Source organism: Orbicella franksi, chromosome 15, assembly GCF_964199315.1.
Source record: "Orbicella franksi chromosome 15, jaOrbFran1.1, whole genome shotgun sequence".
NCBI classification, from domain to species: Eukaryota; Metazoa; Cnidaria; class Anthozoa; order Scleractinia; family Merulinidae; genus Orbicella; species Orbicella franksi.
In genome coordinates, this window is record NC_138159.1 from 16,607,402 (window position 1) to 16,626,643 (window position 19,242).

The 19,242-nt window shown below is 38.1% G+C and overlaps 4 protein-coding genes across 4 annotated transcripts; 3 read left to right on the top strand and 1 right to left on the bottom strand.

Annotated features, from left to right (window-relative positions):
- The first annotated feature begins 560 nt into the window (after nt 1-560).
- LOC145470651 (outer dynein arm-docking complex subunit 4-like) lies at nt 561-8,754 on the top strand. Its single transcript, XM_081454468.1, has 10 exons — nt 561-796; nt 1,908-2,039; nt 2,415-2,568; nt 3,803-3,867; nt 4,164-4,283; nt 4,857-4,914; nt 5,352-5,769; nt 6,491-6,774; nt 7,674-7,808; nt 8,150-8,754. Exons 1-10 carry the CDS (start codon nt 677-679, stop codon nt 8,455-8,457), a joined length of 1,794 nt encoding a protein of 597 aa, XP_081310594.1. The 5' UTR covers nt 561-676; the 3' UTR covers nt 8,458-8,754.
- A 1,262-nt stretch (nt 8,755-10,016) lies between these two features.
- On the bottom strand, nt 10,017-12,076 carry LOC145470657 (alpha-1,3-mannosyl-glycoprotein 2-beta-N-acetylglucosaminyltransferase-like). Its single transcript, XM_081454474.1, has 2 exons — nt 11,352-12,076; nt 10,017-11,007 (listed from the first exon to the last, which is right to left on the bottom strand). The coding sequence occupies exons 1-2, from the start codon at nt 12,070-12,072 to the stop codon at nt 10,349-10,351; spliced, it is 1,380 nt and encodes a 459-aa protein (XP_081310600.1). The 5' UTR covers nt 12,073-12,076; the 3' UTR covers nt 10,017-10,348.
- Nucleotides 12,077-12,439: 363 nt separating this feature from the next.
- On the top strand, nt 12,440-14,573 carry LOC145470672 (hydroxysteroid 11-beta-dehydrogenase 1-like protein). The gene is made up of 2 exons (XM_081454495.1): nt 12,440-12,802; nt 13,792-14,573. Exons 1-2 carry the CDS (start codon nt 12,482-12,484, stop codon nt 14,380-14,382), a joined length of 912 nt encoding a protein of 303 aa, XP_081310621.1. The 5' UTR covers nt 12,440-12,481; the 3' UTR covers nt 14,383-14,573.
- A 4-nt stretch (nt 14,574-14,577) lies between these two features.
- Nucleotides 14,578-18,858, top strand: LOC145470671 (hydroxysteroid 11-beta-dehydrogenase 1-like protein). The gene is made up of 2 exons (XM_081454494.1): nt 14,578-16,134; nt 17,549-18,858. The coding sequence occupies exons 1-2, from the start codon at nt 15,814-15,816 to the stop codon at nt 18,146-18,148; spliced, it is 921 nt and encodes a 306-aa protein (XP_081310620.1). The 5' UTR covers nt 14,578-15,813; the 3' UTR covers nt 18,149-18,858.
- Nucleotides 18,859-19,242: the final 384 nt, after the last annotated feature.

Here is a 19,242-nt window from a genome sequence, read left to right on the forward strand (position 1 = left end):
AACGGCTAAAAATTACGTCATGGATTGATCATATATGGAGACAATTCTGGATAAGCCTGGAACTTTTTTCTGCCTGGGAAAATATCTTATAACCCGGCATCTATCCGTATCATTTTCAATATAAACTCTAGACATATTTAATTTTTATTAACTCTGTATTTTAATTTTTTTAAACTCTTTTTTAGTTTTTTTTATCTTTAATCTCAATTTTTACCTTTCCCTTAATATTAGGCTTTAAATTTTTCTCAGAGAATGGACGAGCTTTTTAATTTTGTCGCCATGAAAATATTGATGATGGCAGATGATGATGAAAATGTTAGGAGAATTTAAAGAATATAAATAAATTAAAACTCATTTGCATTTATGTCTCAAGCACCCGGGAAAGTTAATAAAAAAAATTAACACAGAGACCAGGAAACAATGTAATGGCTGAAGTGCTTGTATATTTCCGTGTGGTTATTCTCATATTAGTATGTTTTTATTTCAGGAGTTTTCAGTAAAGCAATGGCATTTGACCTTAGCGGCGCGGTGCAGCGGTCTGTATATTGTAAGAGAAGTACTGGGTTCTACTTAGCAACCTTCTCTTGACGACCACAGTCAAGGGAGCCATATTTACAATATCTTGCGCTACAGCAAATTAGCAACGATTTAGTAGGCAAAAATAGTTTCCGCCGCGATGTATGACGACGACGACGAGCCAGAAGGTCCAAAGAGCTCATTTACAACTTATCTTTCGGAAGGAAATGTGCATTTTAATCAAGGAGAATATAAGAAAGCTCTTGATAGCTACACACAGGTAAAGATCTCTCTACTAAATGAGCTTATATCTCCTGAGTTTGTACATGTTAGATAGTAAGAGTTTGTTTCTTTGTTATTGTATCCTCGAATTTCGAACGTTCTTTCAAGGAAGAAAAGAAGGAAATTATGTGACATTTGCTTGTAAAAATATAAGTTTGGCTGATGTCTTAATAAGCTTATGCATGTAAGCGTTGGTATAGTTTGATTTTGACTAGTAACAACTTCAGTTATAACCCTACACGTAACTGTCAAATGAAGGTGAAATGTAGAACGTATGATTAAATGCTTTGTCTAGTGGTATGACCTAAACATTGGGTTGAGAAATAGAAATAGTCAAGAAACAGACAGTTAGTTATCAGCGAATAATTGCAAGAATGTTGGCTTAATAAAGTAATAAATCTGTTCCTTGTGACAGAACTCTTTCATTTTAATTCATCATAATAATTTTGCTAATTTTGCATCAAATGACTGGTTGATCATTGACAAACTCTCAGAAAGTATCAGAAAGTAGTGTGTATGCACTAGTGGGGTCTCTAGTGGGGACACATAGTGAGAACACTTGAACTGTGACATATATTTGTAAATATTTTGTTAACTATAGGATGAGGGCTCTTCATATGAAGAAGAGTATTTAGTGAATTTTGCATAGTAAAAACAGTAGTCATGTACATAAATTATGTGAAGGGCCTTCATTCTATAGTCACCAATTAAAACAATGCACAAAAAATGTGTTCCTAGTTTGAGTGTACATACTGTAAGTTACCCCAGACTTTTCTAATGTTTGGTTGTTCCACTCTAATAACATTGTAAACAGTAATTGGCTGCGGGCAAAAATGACCATCTAGTTTACGAATATGATCCGAGCTATTCCAAACAAAAAAAAAAAAAAAAGATCTGAGCTATTGCTCTGATTCTTTACAAAAAGATGTCATAATCGGCCACCTATGCTAATAGTAAAACTGCCTTCTTCAAAACTTTGATAGTGCTGCTCTGAATATCTGTCTACTATAAAATACAGTAGAGATCCTTATCTTGATCATGTCATGAGTTGCACTATGTTTTTGTTCTTTACAGTGTTATGCTATTGTTATGCTTTTGTTTAATAATAGGCACTTGAGTTACAGCCCGGATATAAAGTTTGCCTGGTCCAGCGGTCAAAGTGCTACTTAAGACTGGGTGATCCTGATGCTGCGTTGAGAGATGCTGAAGAATCACTTGTTGAAGATAAAGAATACAACAAGGTTTGAAAAAACTAATACTGTTTCATCCTGCCTGAGGAAAATCCTTTTTCTTTTGTAGTTGATTACTGTACCATTAAATAACTCTTACTGGATGGGAATCCCAGTCTGTTGCTAGTAGCATTTTATTGGGAGGTTCCTACAGTTTGTTGGTTGTCATTTCATGAATGTACATCTTTGTTTGATGTCTAAACACTGTATATATACCATATTTAAAATATTCGAATAATCATTCAACCTCAAATTAGTACCCACCTCAAATAAGCACCCATCCCAAACTTCCCGCTCAGACAATATATTCTTTTGCTTTTATTCTAGAGGTTGTGCCACTGCATGTCCTCTGCTGATGTTGCTTGAATTTGTTTGATTAATTTTCAGGGACTTTACCAGAAAGCAGAAGCCTTGTATTCCAAGGGTGACTTTGAATATGCCCTGCTATATTATCACCGTGGATACAAGTTGAGACAAGACCAGGAAGAGTTTAAGCTTGGCATTCAGAAGGCCCAAGAAGCCATCGACAATGCTATTGGAAGTAAGAGCTACAGGCTTATTTATTGTTGTTTTTTGGTCAATAATGTGTGAACCATTGTGTATTAAAAGTCACAAGTAATTCCATCATGTCAATGATCAGTGTGCAAAGACTTTTCAGTCTGACTACTGGATTCTGTCTGTCAATTGCCTGGTGGGCAAGGGAAGTTTTTGGGAAAATTTTATGAGGACAGGTGATGTACTGTCAATTAAAAGTGCTGTTTACAAGAGATGAACGTTTTAGGAGCTAAGGAGAGTGATTTTCAGGCTAGTGCATCTTTAGTTAGTAAATGTTAGAGCCTACCCAAACTCAGAAATGTGTTCTTTTTGCACCCTGATGATGCACTTTGGCAGAGGAAAAGGTATAATTGGTCTGAATTCCATTCAACTCTAAACTGCGCCCCCCCAATCTTTCTGTTTGATTAAACATTTCTTTTCCATCCACTTTATGGTCAATTCAAGGAGAAATAATGAAATGAATTCAGACAGATGCATTTGCCATTTCTTGTATTTTTTCTTATATTTTTTATTGTATTTCTTTATTGGAATCAGGAACTCTGCTTTTAGGCTTGGCTTAATCTATATATTATGGGAACAGTTACTGTTTTATACCAACTGTAAAATGCAAAAGAAGATCACCTTTAAGGAATGGATGACTGTTCTGTTTATAACTTTAGAGTCTGCAGCACTATTGGAGAGTATGGGTGATAAGCCCTTTGCAGCTGGAGTCATGTGACCAAATTTTTCCAAATTTTTCCTGTATTATGAGCTGTACACTGTAAATTGAAGAATGCCAGAAATGGAAAGAGCATATATTATATAGAAAATACCAAAATGGCCAAGTTTGAGGCCCCTGGCATGAAGGAGTGAGTTTTAATACAAAGGTTTGAATTTTCGGAAAATTTAGAGGATTTGTAGGGAAAATCTTCTTAAAAATCTTCTTATTTTTTAAAAATTCAGACCATCATAAAATCTCATGCTTTAATCATGGTGGCCTCAAACTTGGCCATTGTGATATTTTCGAAATGCTTTTTCCATTTCTGGCATTTGTAAAGTCATAACCCATAATTTTATGAAAAGAAGGTCACTTGATGGCTTTAATAGCTGCAAAGGGTCTGATGATAAGTCAAAAGATTGATTCTCCACTTGGTAGAAAACTATGGCAAATTTGTGTAAAACTCTGAATTAGAACTCTCTAAAATTTTTCTAAAATAATTTTGATGGTACTTGCTTTTTAGGTAAGGCCAAGGTTAAGCTGGAAAACAAGGGAGATTTGTCTTTTTTTGCTAAACAAGATGAAGCGGTGAGTATTCAACATAATTTATTTGAGTCTTCTTTTTGAACCCTGTAGGAAGTTTTTAAACCAACATCCTACTTGCTTACCGTGGAATGGCAGACAAGTGTGCTGAGAGTCTACAAGTGTGTTAAAATATGAACATTCAAAGTCAAAATCAAATACATGTGATGTGAAAATTGGAGATTTAAACAACTTTAGGACCTCATCCAGCTGACCATCTATCCCTAGAGATGTTAAGGAGTACATGTAGTTTCATCCCGTAGTGTTCTATCGTAAGTTTACCGATTTTGATCTTTTTGCAGAAAAAGACAACCAAGGGCTATAGCAAACCAACCACTCAGGCAGCAAGAAATCAACAACAGGCAGCAAACAGAGGAAAAAACACCAAAAGCCCAGTTAAATCAGAGAAAACTGTCAAGAAAGTAAGCTAACCAGCCATTACTTGTAAATAGTTCAGATGCTATAAAATGTAAAGTCTGTATATGAGCCAAGTGGCCCATCAAGGCTGGTGTTTATCTCCAGTTTCTGTTGTATGAAGTGACTAGGAGTATTTCTACCCCCCCCCCCCCCCTGGATGGGATGCTAGTCCATCAAAGAACTACCCCCAACATTAAATTTGCCAGTACCCATTTACACAACTGGGTGGAGAGAGGCACTGTGAGAGTGAAGTGTCTAGCCCAAGAACACAACACAATGTCCCTGGCCAGGGCTAGAAACCAGACCGCTCAATCCAGAGGCAAGCGCCCTATACTAACCATGAGGCCACTGTGCCTCAACAACAGATGCTATTGATGCTTCAGATGCTGTAAACACAGCTAAAATCCTGGGAGGGTGAGAGGAGTCTGTGTATGTTACTTACAGATGGCAATCAGTTAGTCACATTTTCCCTCTTCATGTAACGATTTGTTAGAGAAAATAGTGGGCATCAATTGTTGACAATTCTACACACTCTGTAAGTAATATTTCTTAGACACATTTTTTTTATTTCCTTGCAGCTCTTAGGAGAAATATATGCTGACAAGAAGTACCTTGAGAAACTCATGGATGATCAAGGTACAATGGACAAGTACTTCGGAATCATTAATATACAATTAAATTAAACATAACATGTAGTAAAATCATAGGACCACAAAGTGCATTTTCATCTTTGCATCCTGCAACCTTGACCAAAGTTAAAAGTCTAGTTTCATTGTGAATTGAAGTGTTTCAGAAAAGTTATCTGCACTTCTAGCCTTAAAGCCTATTAATTAATACTGTTTTCATAATCTCATCAGTTTAGCCCGGTCTGTTTGAAAGGTGGATAATGCTATCCACTGGATAAATCACTATCCAGCAGATTTGCGCAATTTGTTTTGTTAACACTTTTCCACTAGATAGCGATTTATCCAGTGGATAGTGTTATCCAGCCTTCAAAAAACTGAGGCCTGTAGTATATAATCATCCCATGGTCATTTGCACTAAGTATGATCTTTATTGTAATTTGTTTTTAGATTTTATTCATGGTAACAGCAGTAAGCCAATATATGATCTTGTACAAGAGGGCTTGAATTATTTAGACACAAGGATTGACTTCTGGAGACAACAAGAACCACTGTATGCTCGCAAGAACAAGAAACTGCCCCCTAGGAAACCACCACAAAGACAACTCCCCGCTGACACAACAAAATTCATCTTAAGATCATTGGAGGAAATAGATCAGGCATTGGCAGATGGTGATCCGGAGGCCAGTTTGAACAAGGCACTGTCAACATTAAAAACAGTTCAGTCTTTAGGAGCAGAAAGTGTCCCAAACAAAGCTGAAGTTGTTGGCAATTTATACTCTTGTATCGGAAACGCTCATCTTGAAATGGAGAATTATGAAGAAGCTTTGAAATACCATGAGAAGGATTTGAAGGCTGCTAAAAAGCTGTAAGTGATCATAAGACACAGATTGGTAATCTTATGTTCAGGTCATTTTATTTCCTCTGTCCTCCAAAGTAGTTATTTTTACATAGGTATTAGAAGTTTTGTTCTTTGGTTCACTCACTCAGTTACTCACTCAGATCAGTAGCACACTTGTCACGCGCTAATGGAAAAATCACGGATTTGCTTGAATCTTTTAAGAATTTCTTGGCGCACAATGATCAGATCTGCTTGAGACTTTCCAAAATTGTTACACATGTGTTAAAGATGGTTTTGGACTAAACAGAAGTAGAATAAAGGATTTTTGAAAAAATATAATCGGAGCCGAATTGTTAAGTTAGCGACAAAAACATGGCGTCACACGTAACTCACGTGTGCTTCACTATTGTCTGTTCAATTGTGACCATAACAGTGTTTGGATTGTTTGACCACATTCCAAACAGCGAGAAGAGAGTTGGAAATACAATGTACAGCAAAGTATTTTTGCTGAACTTTGAGGTTTTTGGAAAATAATGTGGTAAAAAACCATCTTGAGTGTTTGATATATCTTCCCATTCAAAACTAAAACTAAAACGAAAAAGGAGAAATAAAATCGAAAAAATCTATGCTAATTGATGTCAGATATCCAAACACCATCACAGTCATGATTTCCTTTGTTTAAACTTGATGAATTATTTATGAGTTTAAGAAATATATCTTGAAACACTTTTTGTTGTTTCCTCCAAAGTGAAAGCAAAGAGGCTAAATCACGTGCATTAGACAACCTTGGAAGACTGTATGCCAAGATGGGAGAATACACTAAAGCTATTGATGCCTGGATGGAGAAACTTCCACTCAGTAAATCAGTACTTGAAAGCACGTGGCTCTATCACGAGATTGGCCGGTGTCATTTAGAGCTCAAGTACTATCAGGATGCAAAAGAGTTTGGTCAAAAATCATTGGCTGCAGCAGAGCAGGCTGACGACAAAGTGTGGCAGCTAAATGCAACTGTTCTTGAGGCTCAAGCGGAAGGTAATGTATCAAAATGTGATTTCTCCTTACTAGCTTAAAGCATAATTACAGTGGAAGCGTGTTAATCTGATCACCGACAGGCCACAAAAGTCTGTCCATATTAAGCAAGGTGGCCGCTGGGGTTTCAATAATAGCCGGGTAGCAGGTAGATCTACCCGCTTGCAGTGAGTGGACTACCCGCTTGTAACCATCCTGGGTAACCGTACACAAATAATTAAGACCAGATAATTTCCTCGCAGCTAAGGATTCTCTTCATGACAAGAAATTTGGCAAAGTAAGTCTTATGTTATAGGTAAAGAAAAAGAAAGGTACAAGAAAAAACTTTCTAGTGTTAACCCAGCCTTTTGGACCACGAAAGATGAAGGAAAGTGTAACCTAACGCGCGAGGACAGTCACTTCAATACGAAGTGAAAAAATGTGCTAGGCACTGGGACTAAGCATCAATAGTAATGGCTGCCTAAAGGCAATTGTTATTGGCATATTTTACTCCAGCATCAAAACAAAAGAGGTCGAAGAAGAATGATTCTTCGCAAGGTTAGTTGAGTATATTGAAAGGGTCACATTTGGTGTTTAAACTTTAATGTTATGCTTCTTTTTGTGGTGAAATATGATGTATCAATCATGAATGGATTTGAATATGAAGAATTAAAATACCACGTTATCAGCCTTGTCTTTCTAATTGACTGACTTCTAGGAACAACAAAGCAACATAAAAATAGGCCTCAAAACGCAGGAAAACGCATCTGTGAGAGTCTAGAATTTCAAAATCTCCTGGGCCTTCCAAGAAACTACCCACCTGTTTTTCTGAACTATCCTCTTGTGCCAAAAATTATTAAAACCCCTGTGGCCATATTAAAGAAACGACTGATCTTTTAATATGATATTTTTGTTTGTTTTAGTAAAACTCAGTGATCTTCAAGATGCCCTACAGTCTTTTGAAAAAGCTTTAGAGCTGGCCAAAATCCTGGAGGATGATGCTGCTGAAAATGCCATATCCAAAGCCATTAATGACGTAAACAACAGAATTGCACAAGGTTAGTGAGTTAGGGTGGAGAAACCATGTTTTAATTACCCTTCTGAGCAAACCATGGCATCAGTCCTTGTAAATAAAAGGCATGTTTACAACATTTTCAACCTTTGCATCAATGGCACCTAAGTTTGAATGACAATACTTTACACATCCTTAGCCTCATACTTATGTTTCCAGACAAAGGATTTTTCACATGAATGTTAACCTTAGGATCCATTGTATATGTGGAAGTATTGTTATTCAAAATTAGGTGCCATTTATGCAAAGGTCTATTGCTTGTGGGATAAATCTTGACAAACCGAAAGAGCAATTTTTTTACTTGCTAACATAGTGTATTTTCTTCAGGGATCAAATCTGGTGAGGACAGTGCAGGAGATGAACAAAAAGACACAGAGGAAACCAATGCAGCAGAAGATGAAGAAAGTAAAGAAACAGAGGCAGAAAAACAACCCGAGGATGAAGAAGGGGTGAAGGAAAATCCAGTTGAAGAAAACACTGAAGAAGTGAAGGGAAACGAGGCCGGTGAAGAAAATGAGACAAAGGAGTCAGAAGAACAAGCACAGGAAGCAGCCGAGGAAGCAGCAGAGGAATCTAATGACGCAGCAAAAGATGTTGAACCACCAGTTGAAGAAGATGGAGTGAAGGAACAATAACTTACCTAAGTTTATTTTAATGGCTGTATATATCAATTAGTATAAATTATAATAAGTTCTTTCTTGATGAGTTCATCTTCTGTTTTGTAGCCAAAAAAACATAACTGCTTGTTCAATGTACATGTATGTTTTAGTTTTTACCCCACTACTGTGATTTTTTTTCTGGCTTTTGTGTGAAAAAGTAGAGTTTAAAATAAGACATTCTTACTAATAACAGTGCAAGACTTTATTTTCCTTTAAAAGAGAATGTACATTACAATGCATTAAGTGTAATAAAGGTTGATATTTACACTAACTACAGACACTGTTTGTGTTTCTGTTAGAGAAAAGAAACAAGGGGAAGTCTGGGAGAAAGAGAAATGGTGTAGGATTTGTAGTGCTCTGAAACTTTCATGAGTGTCTCTCAAACTCCATAGGAACATGGAGAAAATTTTTCCTATCTCTTGTAGAAAACACTGAAAAAAGGAGAAAATTCGCTGTTGAATTTGATTATCAAAATGTTAATTCTGGTGCCATCATTACATCAACAGCTCATACTAGTTCTGTGCTGTTTAGAATTTTACAAATATGACTTTTGGTGTTTGTTGTTTGTTAGGCTGTTTCTTAAATTATAATTACTTAAAATTGAAAGTTTGTGGGAAAGCTCTAATATTGAGAATTTACACTACTCATGATAATTCTTTCAGATATTACTCGCCTCAGGGTTCATGCAATCTTGAGAGAATTTTCAAATATCACACATAGTGTAAATCACAAATTTCTTACAATTATGTATTCCACTAACTCTCACTGATATAACACACCCTGCATATTATGAGCCAACCTGGTGAAACTGCCCATTTAGAGGAAAGATATTACCCTACATTTGTCCAGTATAACATCAAGTGAAACAAAGTAGAGATGTAAGGAACTTAGTTTTAAAACTTAACAGGGTTAGGCTGCAGCACAGAGTCTATGTATGAAATAGATTGTTTCGATCAAGTGAAAAAAAAATTCTCTTTCAAAAGGAATTTTAGAGTCGGATGCCTTTCATATGACTTCTCTGAATATGGAAGTTTCCAGTTTGCTGAAGTCAATGTGAAGTTTTCTCAGCTTTCAGCCAGAGATGCTTATTCTGATTTATTAATTGCAAATTTTGGTATGGTAATGACCTAGCCAGAGCACTACTGAGGCTAATCAAAGTGCTAGTTTGGATAACTTGAGTGTTATTCAGGATAGCTGGAGTGCAACTTGACCATTCACTCTTGACTCCAAGGTAGTGTTCTATCAGGATCAACTATCAACTAATTATCCACCATCTTTATTCACTTGTCACACTCACGATCACTTCGACAGTGCTGATCCTAGCAGTATGCAGGATGCCTGTCACACATGAACTTGCTCTCTATGAGTTCCTGTAGCTCAGTGGCTAGAGCGCCCGCCCATCGATCAGGAGGTCATGGGTTCAATTCCTGTCGGGGACTCAGATTTTTTCTGTCCCAAGCTTGTGTCAAGTTGATCAGTTCACTATTCACACTTCATATTTCTGGTTGTTTTTTTTTTTTTTGTGTGTGTGTGTGTGTGTGTGTGTGTGTGTGTTCTACTGGAGAAAAACCATTTTCAGTTGGTTTGGTTGACCAACGTTTTCAGCCAGCCTCAAACCAGGTTGAAACATTCGAAAAAGCATTTGCGTGGTTACATTGCATGATTGTAGTTTGCATATGGACTATTTGCAGGAGTTAATGCATTCAACCGAAAACAATTGGAAAAGTGTTCTATTTTGATCCCAATAGAACACGACCTTAAACACATTTAACATAAAAAAACATGGGACCTGCTATGATTCACACTCTGTATCCACTCACAACAGACAGTGGCTTACGTGTGCATGTATATCATTATAGTTTTGTAGCTACAAATGAGATGGGACTATATGCACAATAATTCCTGAGAATACAATTGACACTATTCCTCTGTAAGCCATCCTTGGTATTCCTGCTTTAAAGTCAGTCATTGCTCCAAGCTGCTTTGCCACATTTTGAAATTCTTGCTGTGAAGCGTAATGAACCTGCACCTCTGGGGCAAACACTCGCTTGTCATGGAACTGATCGACAGTGACAAGTGGTAGTGAGTACACACGTTCAACAAATGTTTCATCATAGTTCTCTTTCAATAAATAGGAAAGGTTGGTTTTTGTAAAAGGGTGTTTCTTGTCATTCAACTTGATAAATTTTAAATGTTGATCAAAAAATTGCCCACGGCTCACACCTTCTCTGCCAAAAGTCCTTGTACGTGGGATCTCAGGACGTATACATGACCTGTCTTTACGTTGAGGAGCTTCCCTCATCCAATCATCCCAAAATCCCAGTGGCCAGTTGGGTTTGAGCTCATCCCAAAGAGACTTGCGTATCATCCAGCCGAGTCCGGGGAAAAAGTCTGTTCTGTAGAGGACATCATTTCTTTTTACCATTCCTTCCTTCCCATTATCATTCCAAGCTGAGATACACCACAATGTAGGGTCTTTGTCCAGCAAAGGCTTTGTTGCAGTAAAGTACTCATAAAAGTCTGGTGCTAAAAGGGGCAAATAAGTTATCATTTAATTGTACATATCTATCATGATTCTCAACATGTGGACATAATGGTATCATAATCTATGTAACTAAAGAGAATGACCTCTATTGCTAAAATGTTTTGAGAAGCACATTAAAATTCAACAATAGAGGTTTTGAAACTCTCCTGATCATCAATTTTAATCAATTTCCGATATAAATCGATTCATTACTATTGATTATATTGATTGGAATTGACTTTATCAATGATAGGTTTTCCTTGATTGGACACGCCGGGATTTTGGTTGATATCAGTTGATCTGTGACCTGAGCAAACCAAAAAATGTTTTGGTCACCAACACTTACCAATATCTATGTCATCTTCAACAATCAACACTGTGTCATATCCCATGTGATCAAAAGCCTGTCCCAGGGCCCACTTGTAATGACGACTGATCTTAAAGTAACCCATCATTGAGCGCATGTTTGCAGGAACACCTTGAACATCCGACAGGTCTGGTTGTTGAATGAATGAAACTTGGGTTCCATACGATCTAATGATATCAGCTGTCGGCTGGTGACCACAATCTTGGCTCACAATAATGGGGAATTGTTTGGCTGAAGGGCGATATTGTAGAAGGAGATCTAAACAACGCTTCACTGTCGGTCTGTTACACGCTATAACAAGCACTGCAGCTACAAAATCACTTGCTGCAGTTTTTGTTGAAATCGCATCTCTCTTAGAAGAAATAGCAGTTTCATCTGTTCTCCGTCCTTCATTGAAGCCAATATTTTCCTTGATTTGATCTCCCCTTTGTGCTAAAGGTAAACTAGGTATAAAAACATCAGATTGTGCAGGTTTCTTTCGCAGTTTTTTAACTGCTTCAGCAATATCACGTAGCTTTGAATCTGGTCCTACGTTTGCTAAGTATCTGTCTGAGAGTTCCTTTAGTCTTGTTTTCTCGAGCTGATCCGCTATTGAATTCTTGTTGATAAAGCGGTAAAGGAGAACACAATTTCCAAGAACAAACACACAAACGGCCACGATAATCCACCATCCTTGTTTCGTTATGAACACTACTTTCATGGTGGCAGACAATGGGCGTTTAAGTTAGGGTACAGCAAGATTTCCAAGTTACGTTACGCGCCAGAGGCCATGTTGTTCTGGAACGATGACACGTAGCAACAACAACTTCTGCCTGTAAAGTAGTCGGAAATGTTCGGAAGTAGTCGTAATCGTCCCCGATATCCCCGGTTGAAAACCCGTACCCAAGCGGGGTACAGCCAATAAAAGCCTTTATTCTAGGTTGTTTTAGGGTGAACATCAAATTTGTCCACGTAAAACGATTGAAAATTGCGCATACATTTGTTCAGACTAACGGATTCAAGATAAATTTCGTGAGCAAAACGAATTATCTATACCCTACCGCGTCGATAAGGACTAACTTCCCCACCCCTCCCACACTAACCTACATTTTTCGAGTTACGCGCTCAAAATGGCGGGGATACTGAAACTTGCAGCTGTCTTTGGGATTTGCACAGCTTTTGCAGCCGTTTTAATTGCGTGGTACCTAAAAGGGAATTTCGATCCCGAAAGTGTGCGGGGTAAAAAGGTAGTAATCTGTGGAGCGTCCACTGGAATCGGCGAGGAACTTGCTTATCAGTACGCCAAACTTGGCGCCCAAGTTTTACTCGTTGCTCGACGGGAAGAGGTCCTCAAAAAAGTCGTGGCACGTTGCGCAGAATTAGGCGCGCAGACTGCTAACTACGTTGTGGCTGACCTGTCTTCTTTGGAGGCTGCAAAGAATTTAGCTGCCGTACGTAAATTATGCTTTTCAACTCAACAAATAATTTTAAGCTTACAAATTTATCTGTTTTATTTAACTGCTATGGGATGGAGGGAGGCGGGGCGCGAGGGTCGGAAATTTGATTGACATGGCCTCCCCAAGGGTGAGGGTTTTAACATTGTATCACCCCAGGGTGGGGAGATACGGTCTGTGTCCTGGAGACTCCCAGATAATCCAGCAGAGTTGGCACAGATGCTTATGGGCAAGGATACCCAGTGGTGTTTAAAGTTCGGTACTAATATGTTTTTTGGAGCTGCCATGGAGTGTGTTGCCACAAAATAATCCAGAACTAAGCATGATGAAACTATAACAATACATTGGCACCTCTAAAGGGTTGTTTCACTAGTGATGGAGTTGGAGTCGGAGTTGTAAGAGTGCTTATGACCTAGTGAAAATTGGAGTTGTAGGTGTAAGCGCAGTCATAATCTCAACGGAATCAGAGGCGAAAGAATCAGAATGTCGAGGAAAAGGTTGTTGTTATTCATCGTGGTAGATGCAATAATAAAGTGTATTATCGTTTGTCACACGATGTAGTCACTTTAGATGTAGATCGCGACGTTTCGGCTGCTTACTGCTAGTCTTCTTCAGGCGATAAGGTCGACTGATTGCATCATTGTCATCACATCTTCAAGACATGGTGACAGACACTTAAACCCAAGACAAATTTTGTGACCTAAATTGTCTAAACATCAGAGTTATATCTAGACAGTTTTTCCATCTCAGATGGATAAGTGGATTCCTAATATAGGTTTAGTATCAGGCAATTTGTCACTAGTATAAAAAATTGGGCCACTATCATGACAAATAGTCAAAAATGGTAAACAAAATTAATTTCTAAATTATTCAACACATGCAGACAACAAATCAGTCATTACTTTGTATATCAAGTATTTATGAAAGTGTAAAACAAAGCCTTCTTGACTTCTGAATCAATGAAATAATGTCTTCTTTTCATGCAGGAAACTAACAAATTATTTGATGGACCTGATGTACTTGTCCTCAACCATCTTCTACCCTTTTATGACTTTTGGAACGAGAACAGTGACCTGAACAATGTCCCACGTTACTTTGCTGTCAATACCATCAGTTACATCAACATTGCCACCTTATTTCTCACAGGCCTTCAGAAGACCAATGGAAGCATTGTGGTAGTGTCATCATTTACAGCAGTTGTCAACACCCCAAGGACTGCACCTTACAGTGGAAATAAGCGAGCACTGCATGGATTTTTTAACAGCTTACGCCAAGATTTAGCACTGCAAGGTCACAAGGGGCTCTCCATAACACTGTGCATCCTTGGGTATATAGACACAAAGAATGCTCATGAGAGCACCAAAGGTCATCCTGTTGAAAAGGCTGTAAAGCGGGAGCCTGTTGATGAATGTTCCCTTGCAATGATTAAGGGAGCTGCTCTGAGAAAAAGACAAATGTATTTCCCTTGGTACTTAAGTATTGTAGAAACAGCACATTTCTTCTTCCCAAATTTTGTAGAGAGTGTAATTCAAGTTGCAAGCAATGAGAAACCTTTAGAAGACCTGTTGAAATGGTAAAACTGTACTTCAGTCATGGTGCTCTTGTTGTAGCTTTTTACTAAACACTAGTACTGTTAAAGAAATTAGACTTAAAGTTTTTCTTGCAAATATGAGGTAAGTAAGCCGGTGTGGTGAACACTGATTATCGTGAGTTCCAGAAGAACACAAAACAGCTGGAAGAAAGAATCCTGGGGTGTGTGTGTGTGTGTGGGGGGGGGGGGGGGGTGTTTCTCCCATATATGGGCTGTATAGGTATGGTCTATATTTAGGTATGGGCTATGTAGGTATGTGTTGTGGGATTGGGTGGGGTTTTTGAGGTTCTCAATCCTTAAATAGGGCATCATTTTAGTCCCTGTTGGCATTGTGCTCCTGGTGTGATCCTTAGATAGGGTGCCTAAACTGTATCAACTAAAATTCCAATGTGTAAGGCGCAGCTAAATGAAAAACAAATGATCTGTTAAAACTCACCTATTTGTTAACTTCCAATGTTACAGAAACTTAATTTAGTTGATGCGTTGAACACACTATCCTTAGTTTCTGTTTTTCCCTTGAACAGAGTGTCATTTTTTGGGTTTGTGCCTTAAATAGGGTAAAATTTTCATTTGCTTCATCCTTGATTAGGGTGAGGGCTTAACACCACTCACTGCACATGCCTTTCATACCTGAATTGTTAAGGTTCTTGATGGTGCACAAAATGACATTAATCTGCTATACTTTTTCCACAAGTTACAAATGAAACACTTTATAAAAATTTATCTAATGGAAATATGGTAGTTTTTTCCCCGTGAGGTGACCCTTGGTTGTTTGTGAGGTAACACTTAACCCTACTGTTAGTCTCCTTTATAGCCGTTATTAGGGTTGTCACGCAAAGTTCCCCCTCCGTTGCGTGACCACCATAATAATAGGGAGTTTACCTAACCACAACGGTAACGGCAATAGGAACGTCACTGAACAAAAGAATCAATGAGCAGAACAATGGCTGTGCACGTGTGTTATAATTCTTGGTGCATTTCTTTGCCATCCTATGTAAGACAACAACGTGAAATGACCAAATTTTGCATTGTCTGAAGAATGTAAACCACGACAGCTAATTTTGTAAATTTTTATTTCAAATCTATTGCTGTGTTCTGGATTTAGTTTTGCGATAGTTTTGACAGTGATAAATAAAGTAAATGACTTAAGAGTATCGTAAGATTAGTAGGTAAAATATAAATCCATTTTTTAATCGACGTCCTAGGCATCACCATCATGGTTTCGTAGAACAACATGAATCTCTCTCATTTGAAATTTGCAATATCCTTTATTGTAAATGAAATTTTTAATTTTTCCGCTCATTATTGCTTTATGTCCGATCGCAACAACTATCCCTGCCCACTCCTCTACCATTTATTCCGGTGACACAAACTTCCCCACCCCTCCTACCCTTGTGCTCTACAATTCAAACACAAAATGGCGGGCTTACTCAAAGTTGCAGCTTTCTTTGGATTTTGCACAGCTGTTGCAGCCGTTTTGATTGCGTGGTACCTAAAGGAGAATTTCGATCCTGAAAGTGTGCGAGGCAAAAAGGTAGTAATTTGTGGAGCGTCCACAGGAATCGGAGAGGACCTTGCTTATCAGTACGCCAAACTTGGCGCCCAACTTTTGCTTGTTGCTCGAAGAGAAGAGGCCCTCAAAAAAGTCGTGGCACGTTGCGGGGAACTAGGTGCGGAAACTGCTAACTATTTTGTGGCTGACCTGTCTTCTTTGGAAGCTGCAAAGCGTTTAGCTGCAGTAAGTGTATTGTTAGAAATTGTGCACCCTGTTTACGACAGTCCTAAGCTTGAACCGTTCCCACAGCTTTTCCAGCAGGTTAATAAATAAGCTTAAATTACTTTGGCAGTTCAACTGATTTTACAATAAGCTTTATATGGGTATCACAGAAATTCCCAGTCATTGGTGAGCACGTTGTGGTCATCTTCACGACATAGCTTAGAAGGTGTTATATTAATTGCTTTGGTAACCTAGTAACAGCGAAACCTGTTCAAAACACCCTTTATTTTAAGGTGGCTCATAATGCATGGTTTTGAGCACTTTTCAACCTTCCTTCTTTGAGGAACAATGCTACCACTTGTTTAAAACTAGAGGCAGCACTGATTAAGAGAAGAAGAAAATTTGCAGCCACCTTAAATTTTTCGAAAAATATGCAGGGTGGCTCTGAATCTGAAACTTACAAAAAGTTGCAACTTAACATATTAATCACAATAATATTTGATAACAAAAATTGGATTCATAATCACCAGGCTTGTTTTTTAGGGGTTTAAAAAGTCCTTGAAACAACCTGAACAGAGCTGTAGCCAGAAAAAAATTATGACTGAGGCAATGTCCATGATTGAGTGTGCCCATGATCCTCAAGATTGCGGGTACACCAGGTCACCTGAGAGGAAACTGAGCCTATTACCCTAGAGTCCACTGAAAAGGTGCTGGTATTAATCTATCAAAGCAGAAGTGTTAAAACATTCTAGAAGCATCTGTTGGGAGCTTAAATACCCTGTTCCGTACAGAAAGGGCAAAAACCATTGCCTGTCAGGTAGTATGTCGCTGTATAGGAGCAACCCCTGAGGCCTAAAGGACAATACAAATTCCCTACCAATGGGAGAACATAAAAAAAAAGGTTCTCTCAAGTAACATGATATGGGCTTTTTGACCATGTGGGAGGGACAGAGAGCCAAATTATATTTTCCTGTCAGGCTCAATCTAACTCAGTCAATAAGTAGCTGAATTCCACACTAAATGTAATTATTGGAAAACTAAAGAAGCTCAATTGAGCTCTTTTTGGTTCAACTGCTATTTTCCTAAGAAAATCTTAAGACTATCAGTAGTCTACAATACAGGTATATTTTTGCAACCGAGCACATTCTCATCAAGCGGCTTGAAGCAGAGGGCTGCCATAATCTCTTGAAATTCTCATGGCATATATTTAGACCTATGTCAGCATAGTACTATGGCAAATTGAGCAGCTGGTTTCATCAGTCAAATTTAGTCAGACTTGGCCATGAAACAGTAGAGGGCAATTCACTATAAGGACTGGGTTTATCCCTTGGTCAAGTTGATGACAAAAGGGTTTTCAAGTGCTTTAAGAAATGGGCTTGGCACAGGCTTCCCAGTTATTTGGCATATCCGTTCATTTTTGCCGCTTTTTTTACAGGAAACTAACAAATTATTTGATGGACCAGATGTACTTGTCCTCATAGAAAACCATTTTCAGCCCTTTTACGAATTTTGGAATGAGAACAGCAACCTTAACAATGTCCCACAGTACTTTGCTGTCAACACCATCAGCTACATCAACATTGCCACCTTATTTCTTTCTGGCCTTCAGAGGACCAATGGAAGCATCGTAATGGTATCCTCAATAGGAGGAGTTATCCCTTTCCCGAGGACTGCACCTCACTGTGGAAACAAGTATGCTTTACATGGATTTTTTAACAGCTTGCGACAGGATTTAGCACTGCAAGGTCACAAGTGGGTCTCCATAACACTGTGTATCCTAGGAGGAATAAAAACAAAGACTGCTACTGAAAGAATGAAGGGTTTTCCAGCTGAGAAGTCCAGTATAAAGAGGGAGCCTGTTGACGAATATGCTCTTGCCATGATTAGGGGAGTTGCACTGAGGAAACAGCAACTATATTTTCCTTGGTACTTAAGTATTGTTGAAATAACACATTTCTTTTTTCCAAATTTTGCGGAGAGCATAATTCAAGTTGCAACTAAAGAAAAACCTGTGGAAGACATGTGGAAATGGTGAAATTTTATCTCACTCATGATGCTCCTGACCTTGATTTTACTAAGAACTTGATTTTCAAATTTTGGCCTGATTTCTAGACAGAGTAATCTGCAAAGGGGAAACTGTAAAGAGTCCTGGTTAAAATCGTTCTCCAAGAAACCTTGAGGATGTTCATAAGGATCTTATCGAAGATCTGACTTAAGATTCTCAAATAACCTTGCCAAGATCTGTAAAGGGTCTATTATACTCTGAGGTATTGACGGTTTAATTAAAGCCAATTTTGATAGCCGGTTTGCTGGTACATTCACAATTATCTTGCAGTTGATGGTTAAGAAATAATCTCACGGTTGTGAGAAATCTTAAATTTAACTCATGGTTTTCGGTTTTTGCATGTTTTTGTGGTAGTCATTCAATCTCCGTGTTTGTGAACAGCCCATTAGAGGTCAAAACTTTTTGTTTGCTAGTTACTGAATGGAGTTAGAAACAATTTGGTCTGTTCTCAAGGTCTTGCTGTCTTTGTGAGGAGAAATTCGATTTTATAGTTTTAACAAATCTGAACATGAGAAGATTTGGGCGTGAACATCCTGAAAAGGATCTCCAGTTATTTTGCTAAAAGATCTTGCCAAGATCTTTCATTTAAGAATCTTTGCAAGACTCTTTTAAGCTCTTTAAAAATCCATGAAGGATCTAAGGATCTTTTGATAGATCCTGAAAGATTCAGTGAAGTTTTTCAACACAAAAGTCTTAAAGTGCCACTGAAACGAAATTTTCGTACTCTCTTTTTTTAGCCCAATTTATAGTTTCAAACGTGCTTAAAATAATGGTGAACTTTATTTCTGTCAAATCCGAACGGAAAGTGTTCTTTTTAGCTGCTGAAATTGACTTTTTGGAGCAAAACTGTGTCCGGGCTCTGGAACCGAGTTTAAGGACCTTGTGACGTCACTGGTTGTATTCACGCAAGAAGCGCTTAAGATTCTCTCTTGTTTTCACTTGATTTATTTAAGTTTATTCTTCATATTGTCGATACCTACTAGTTTCCTACCTTGTAATTTCAGTCCAGCCTTGACAGGAAATACACATCATAAACGTTGGAGGGCGCCAAAGAATGTAGATTC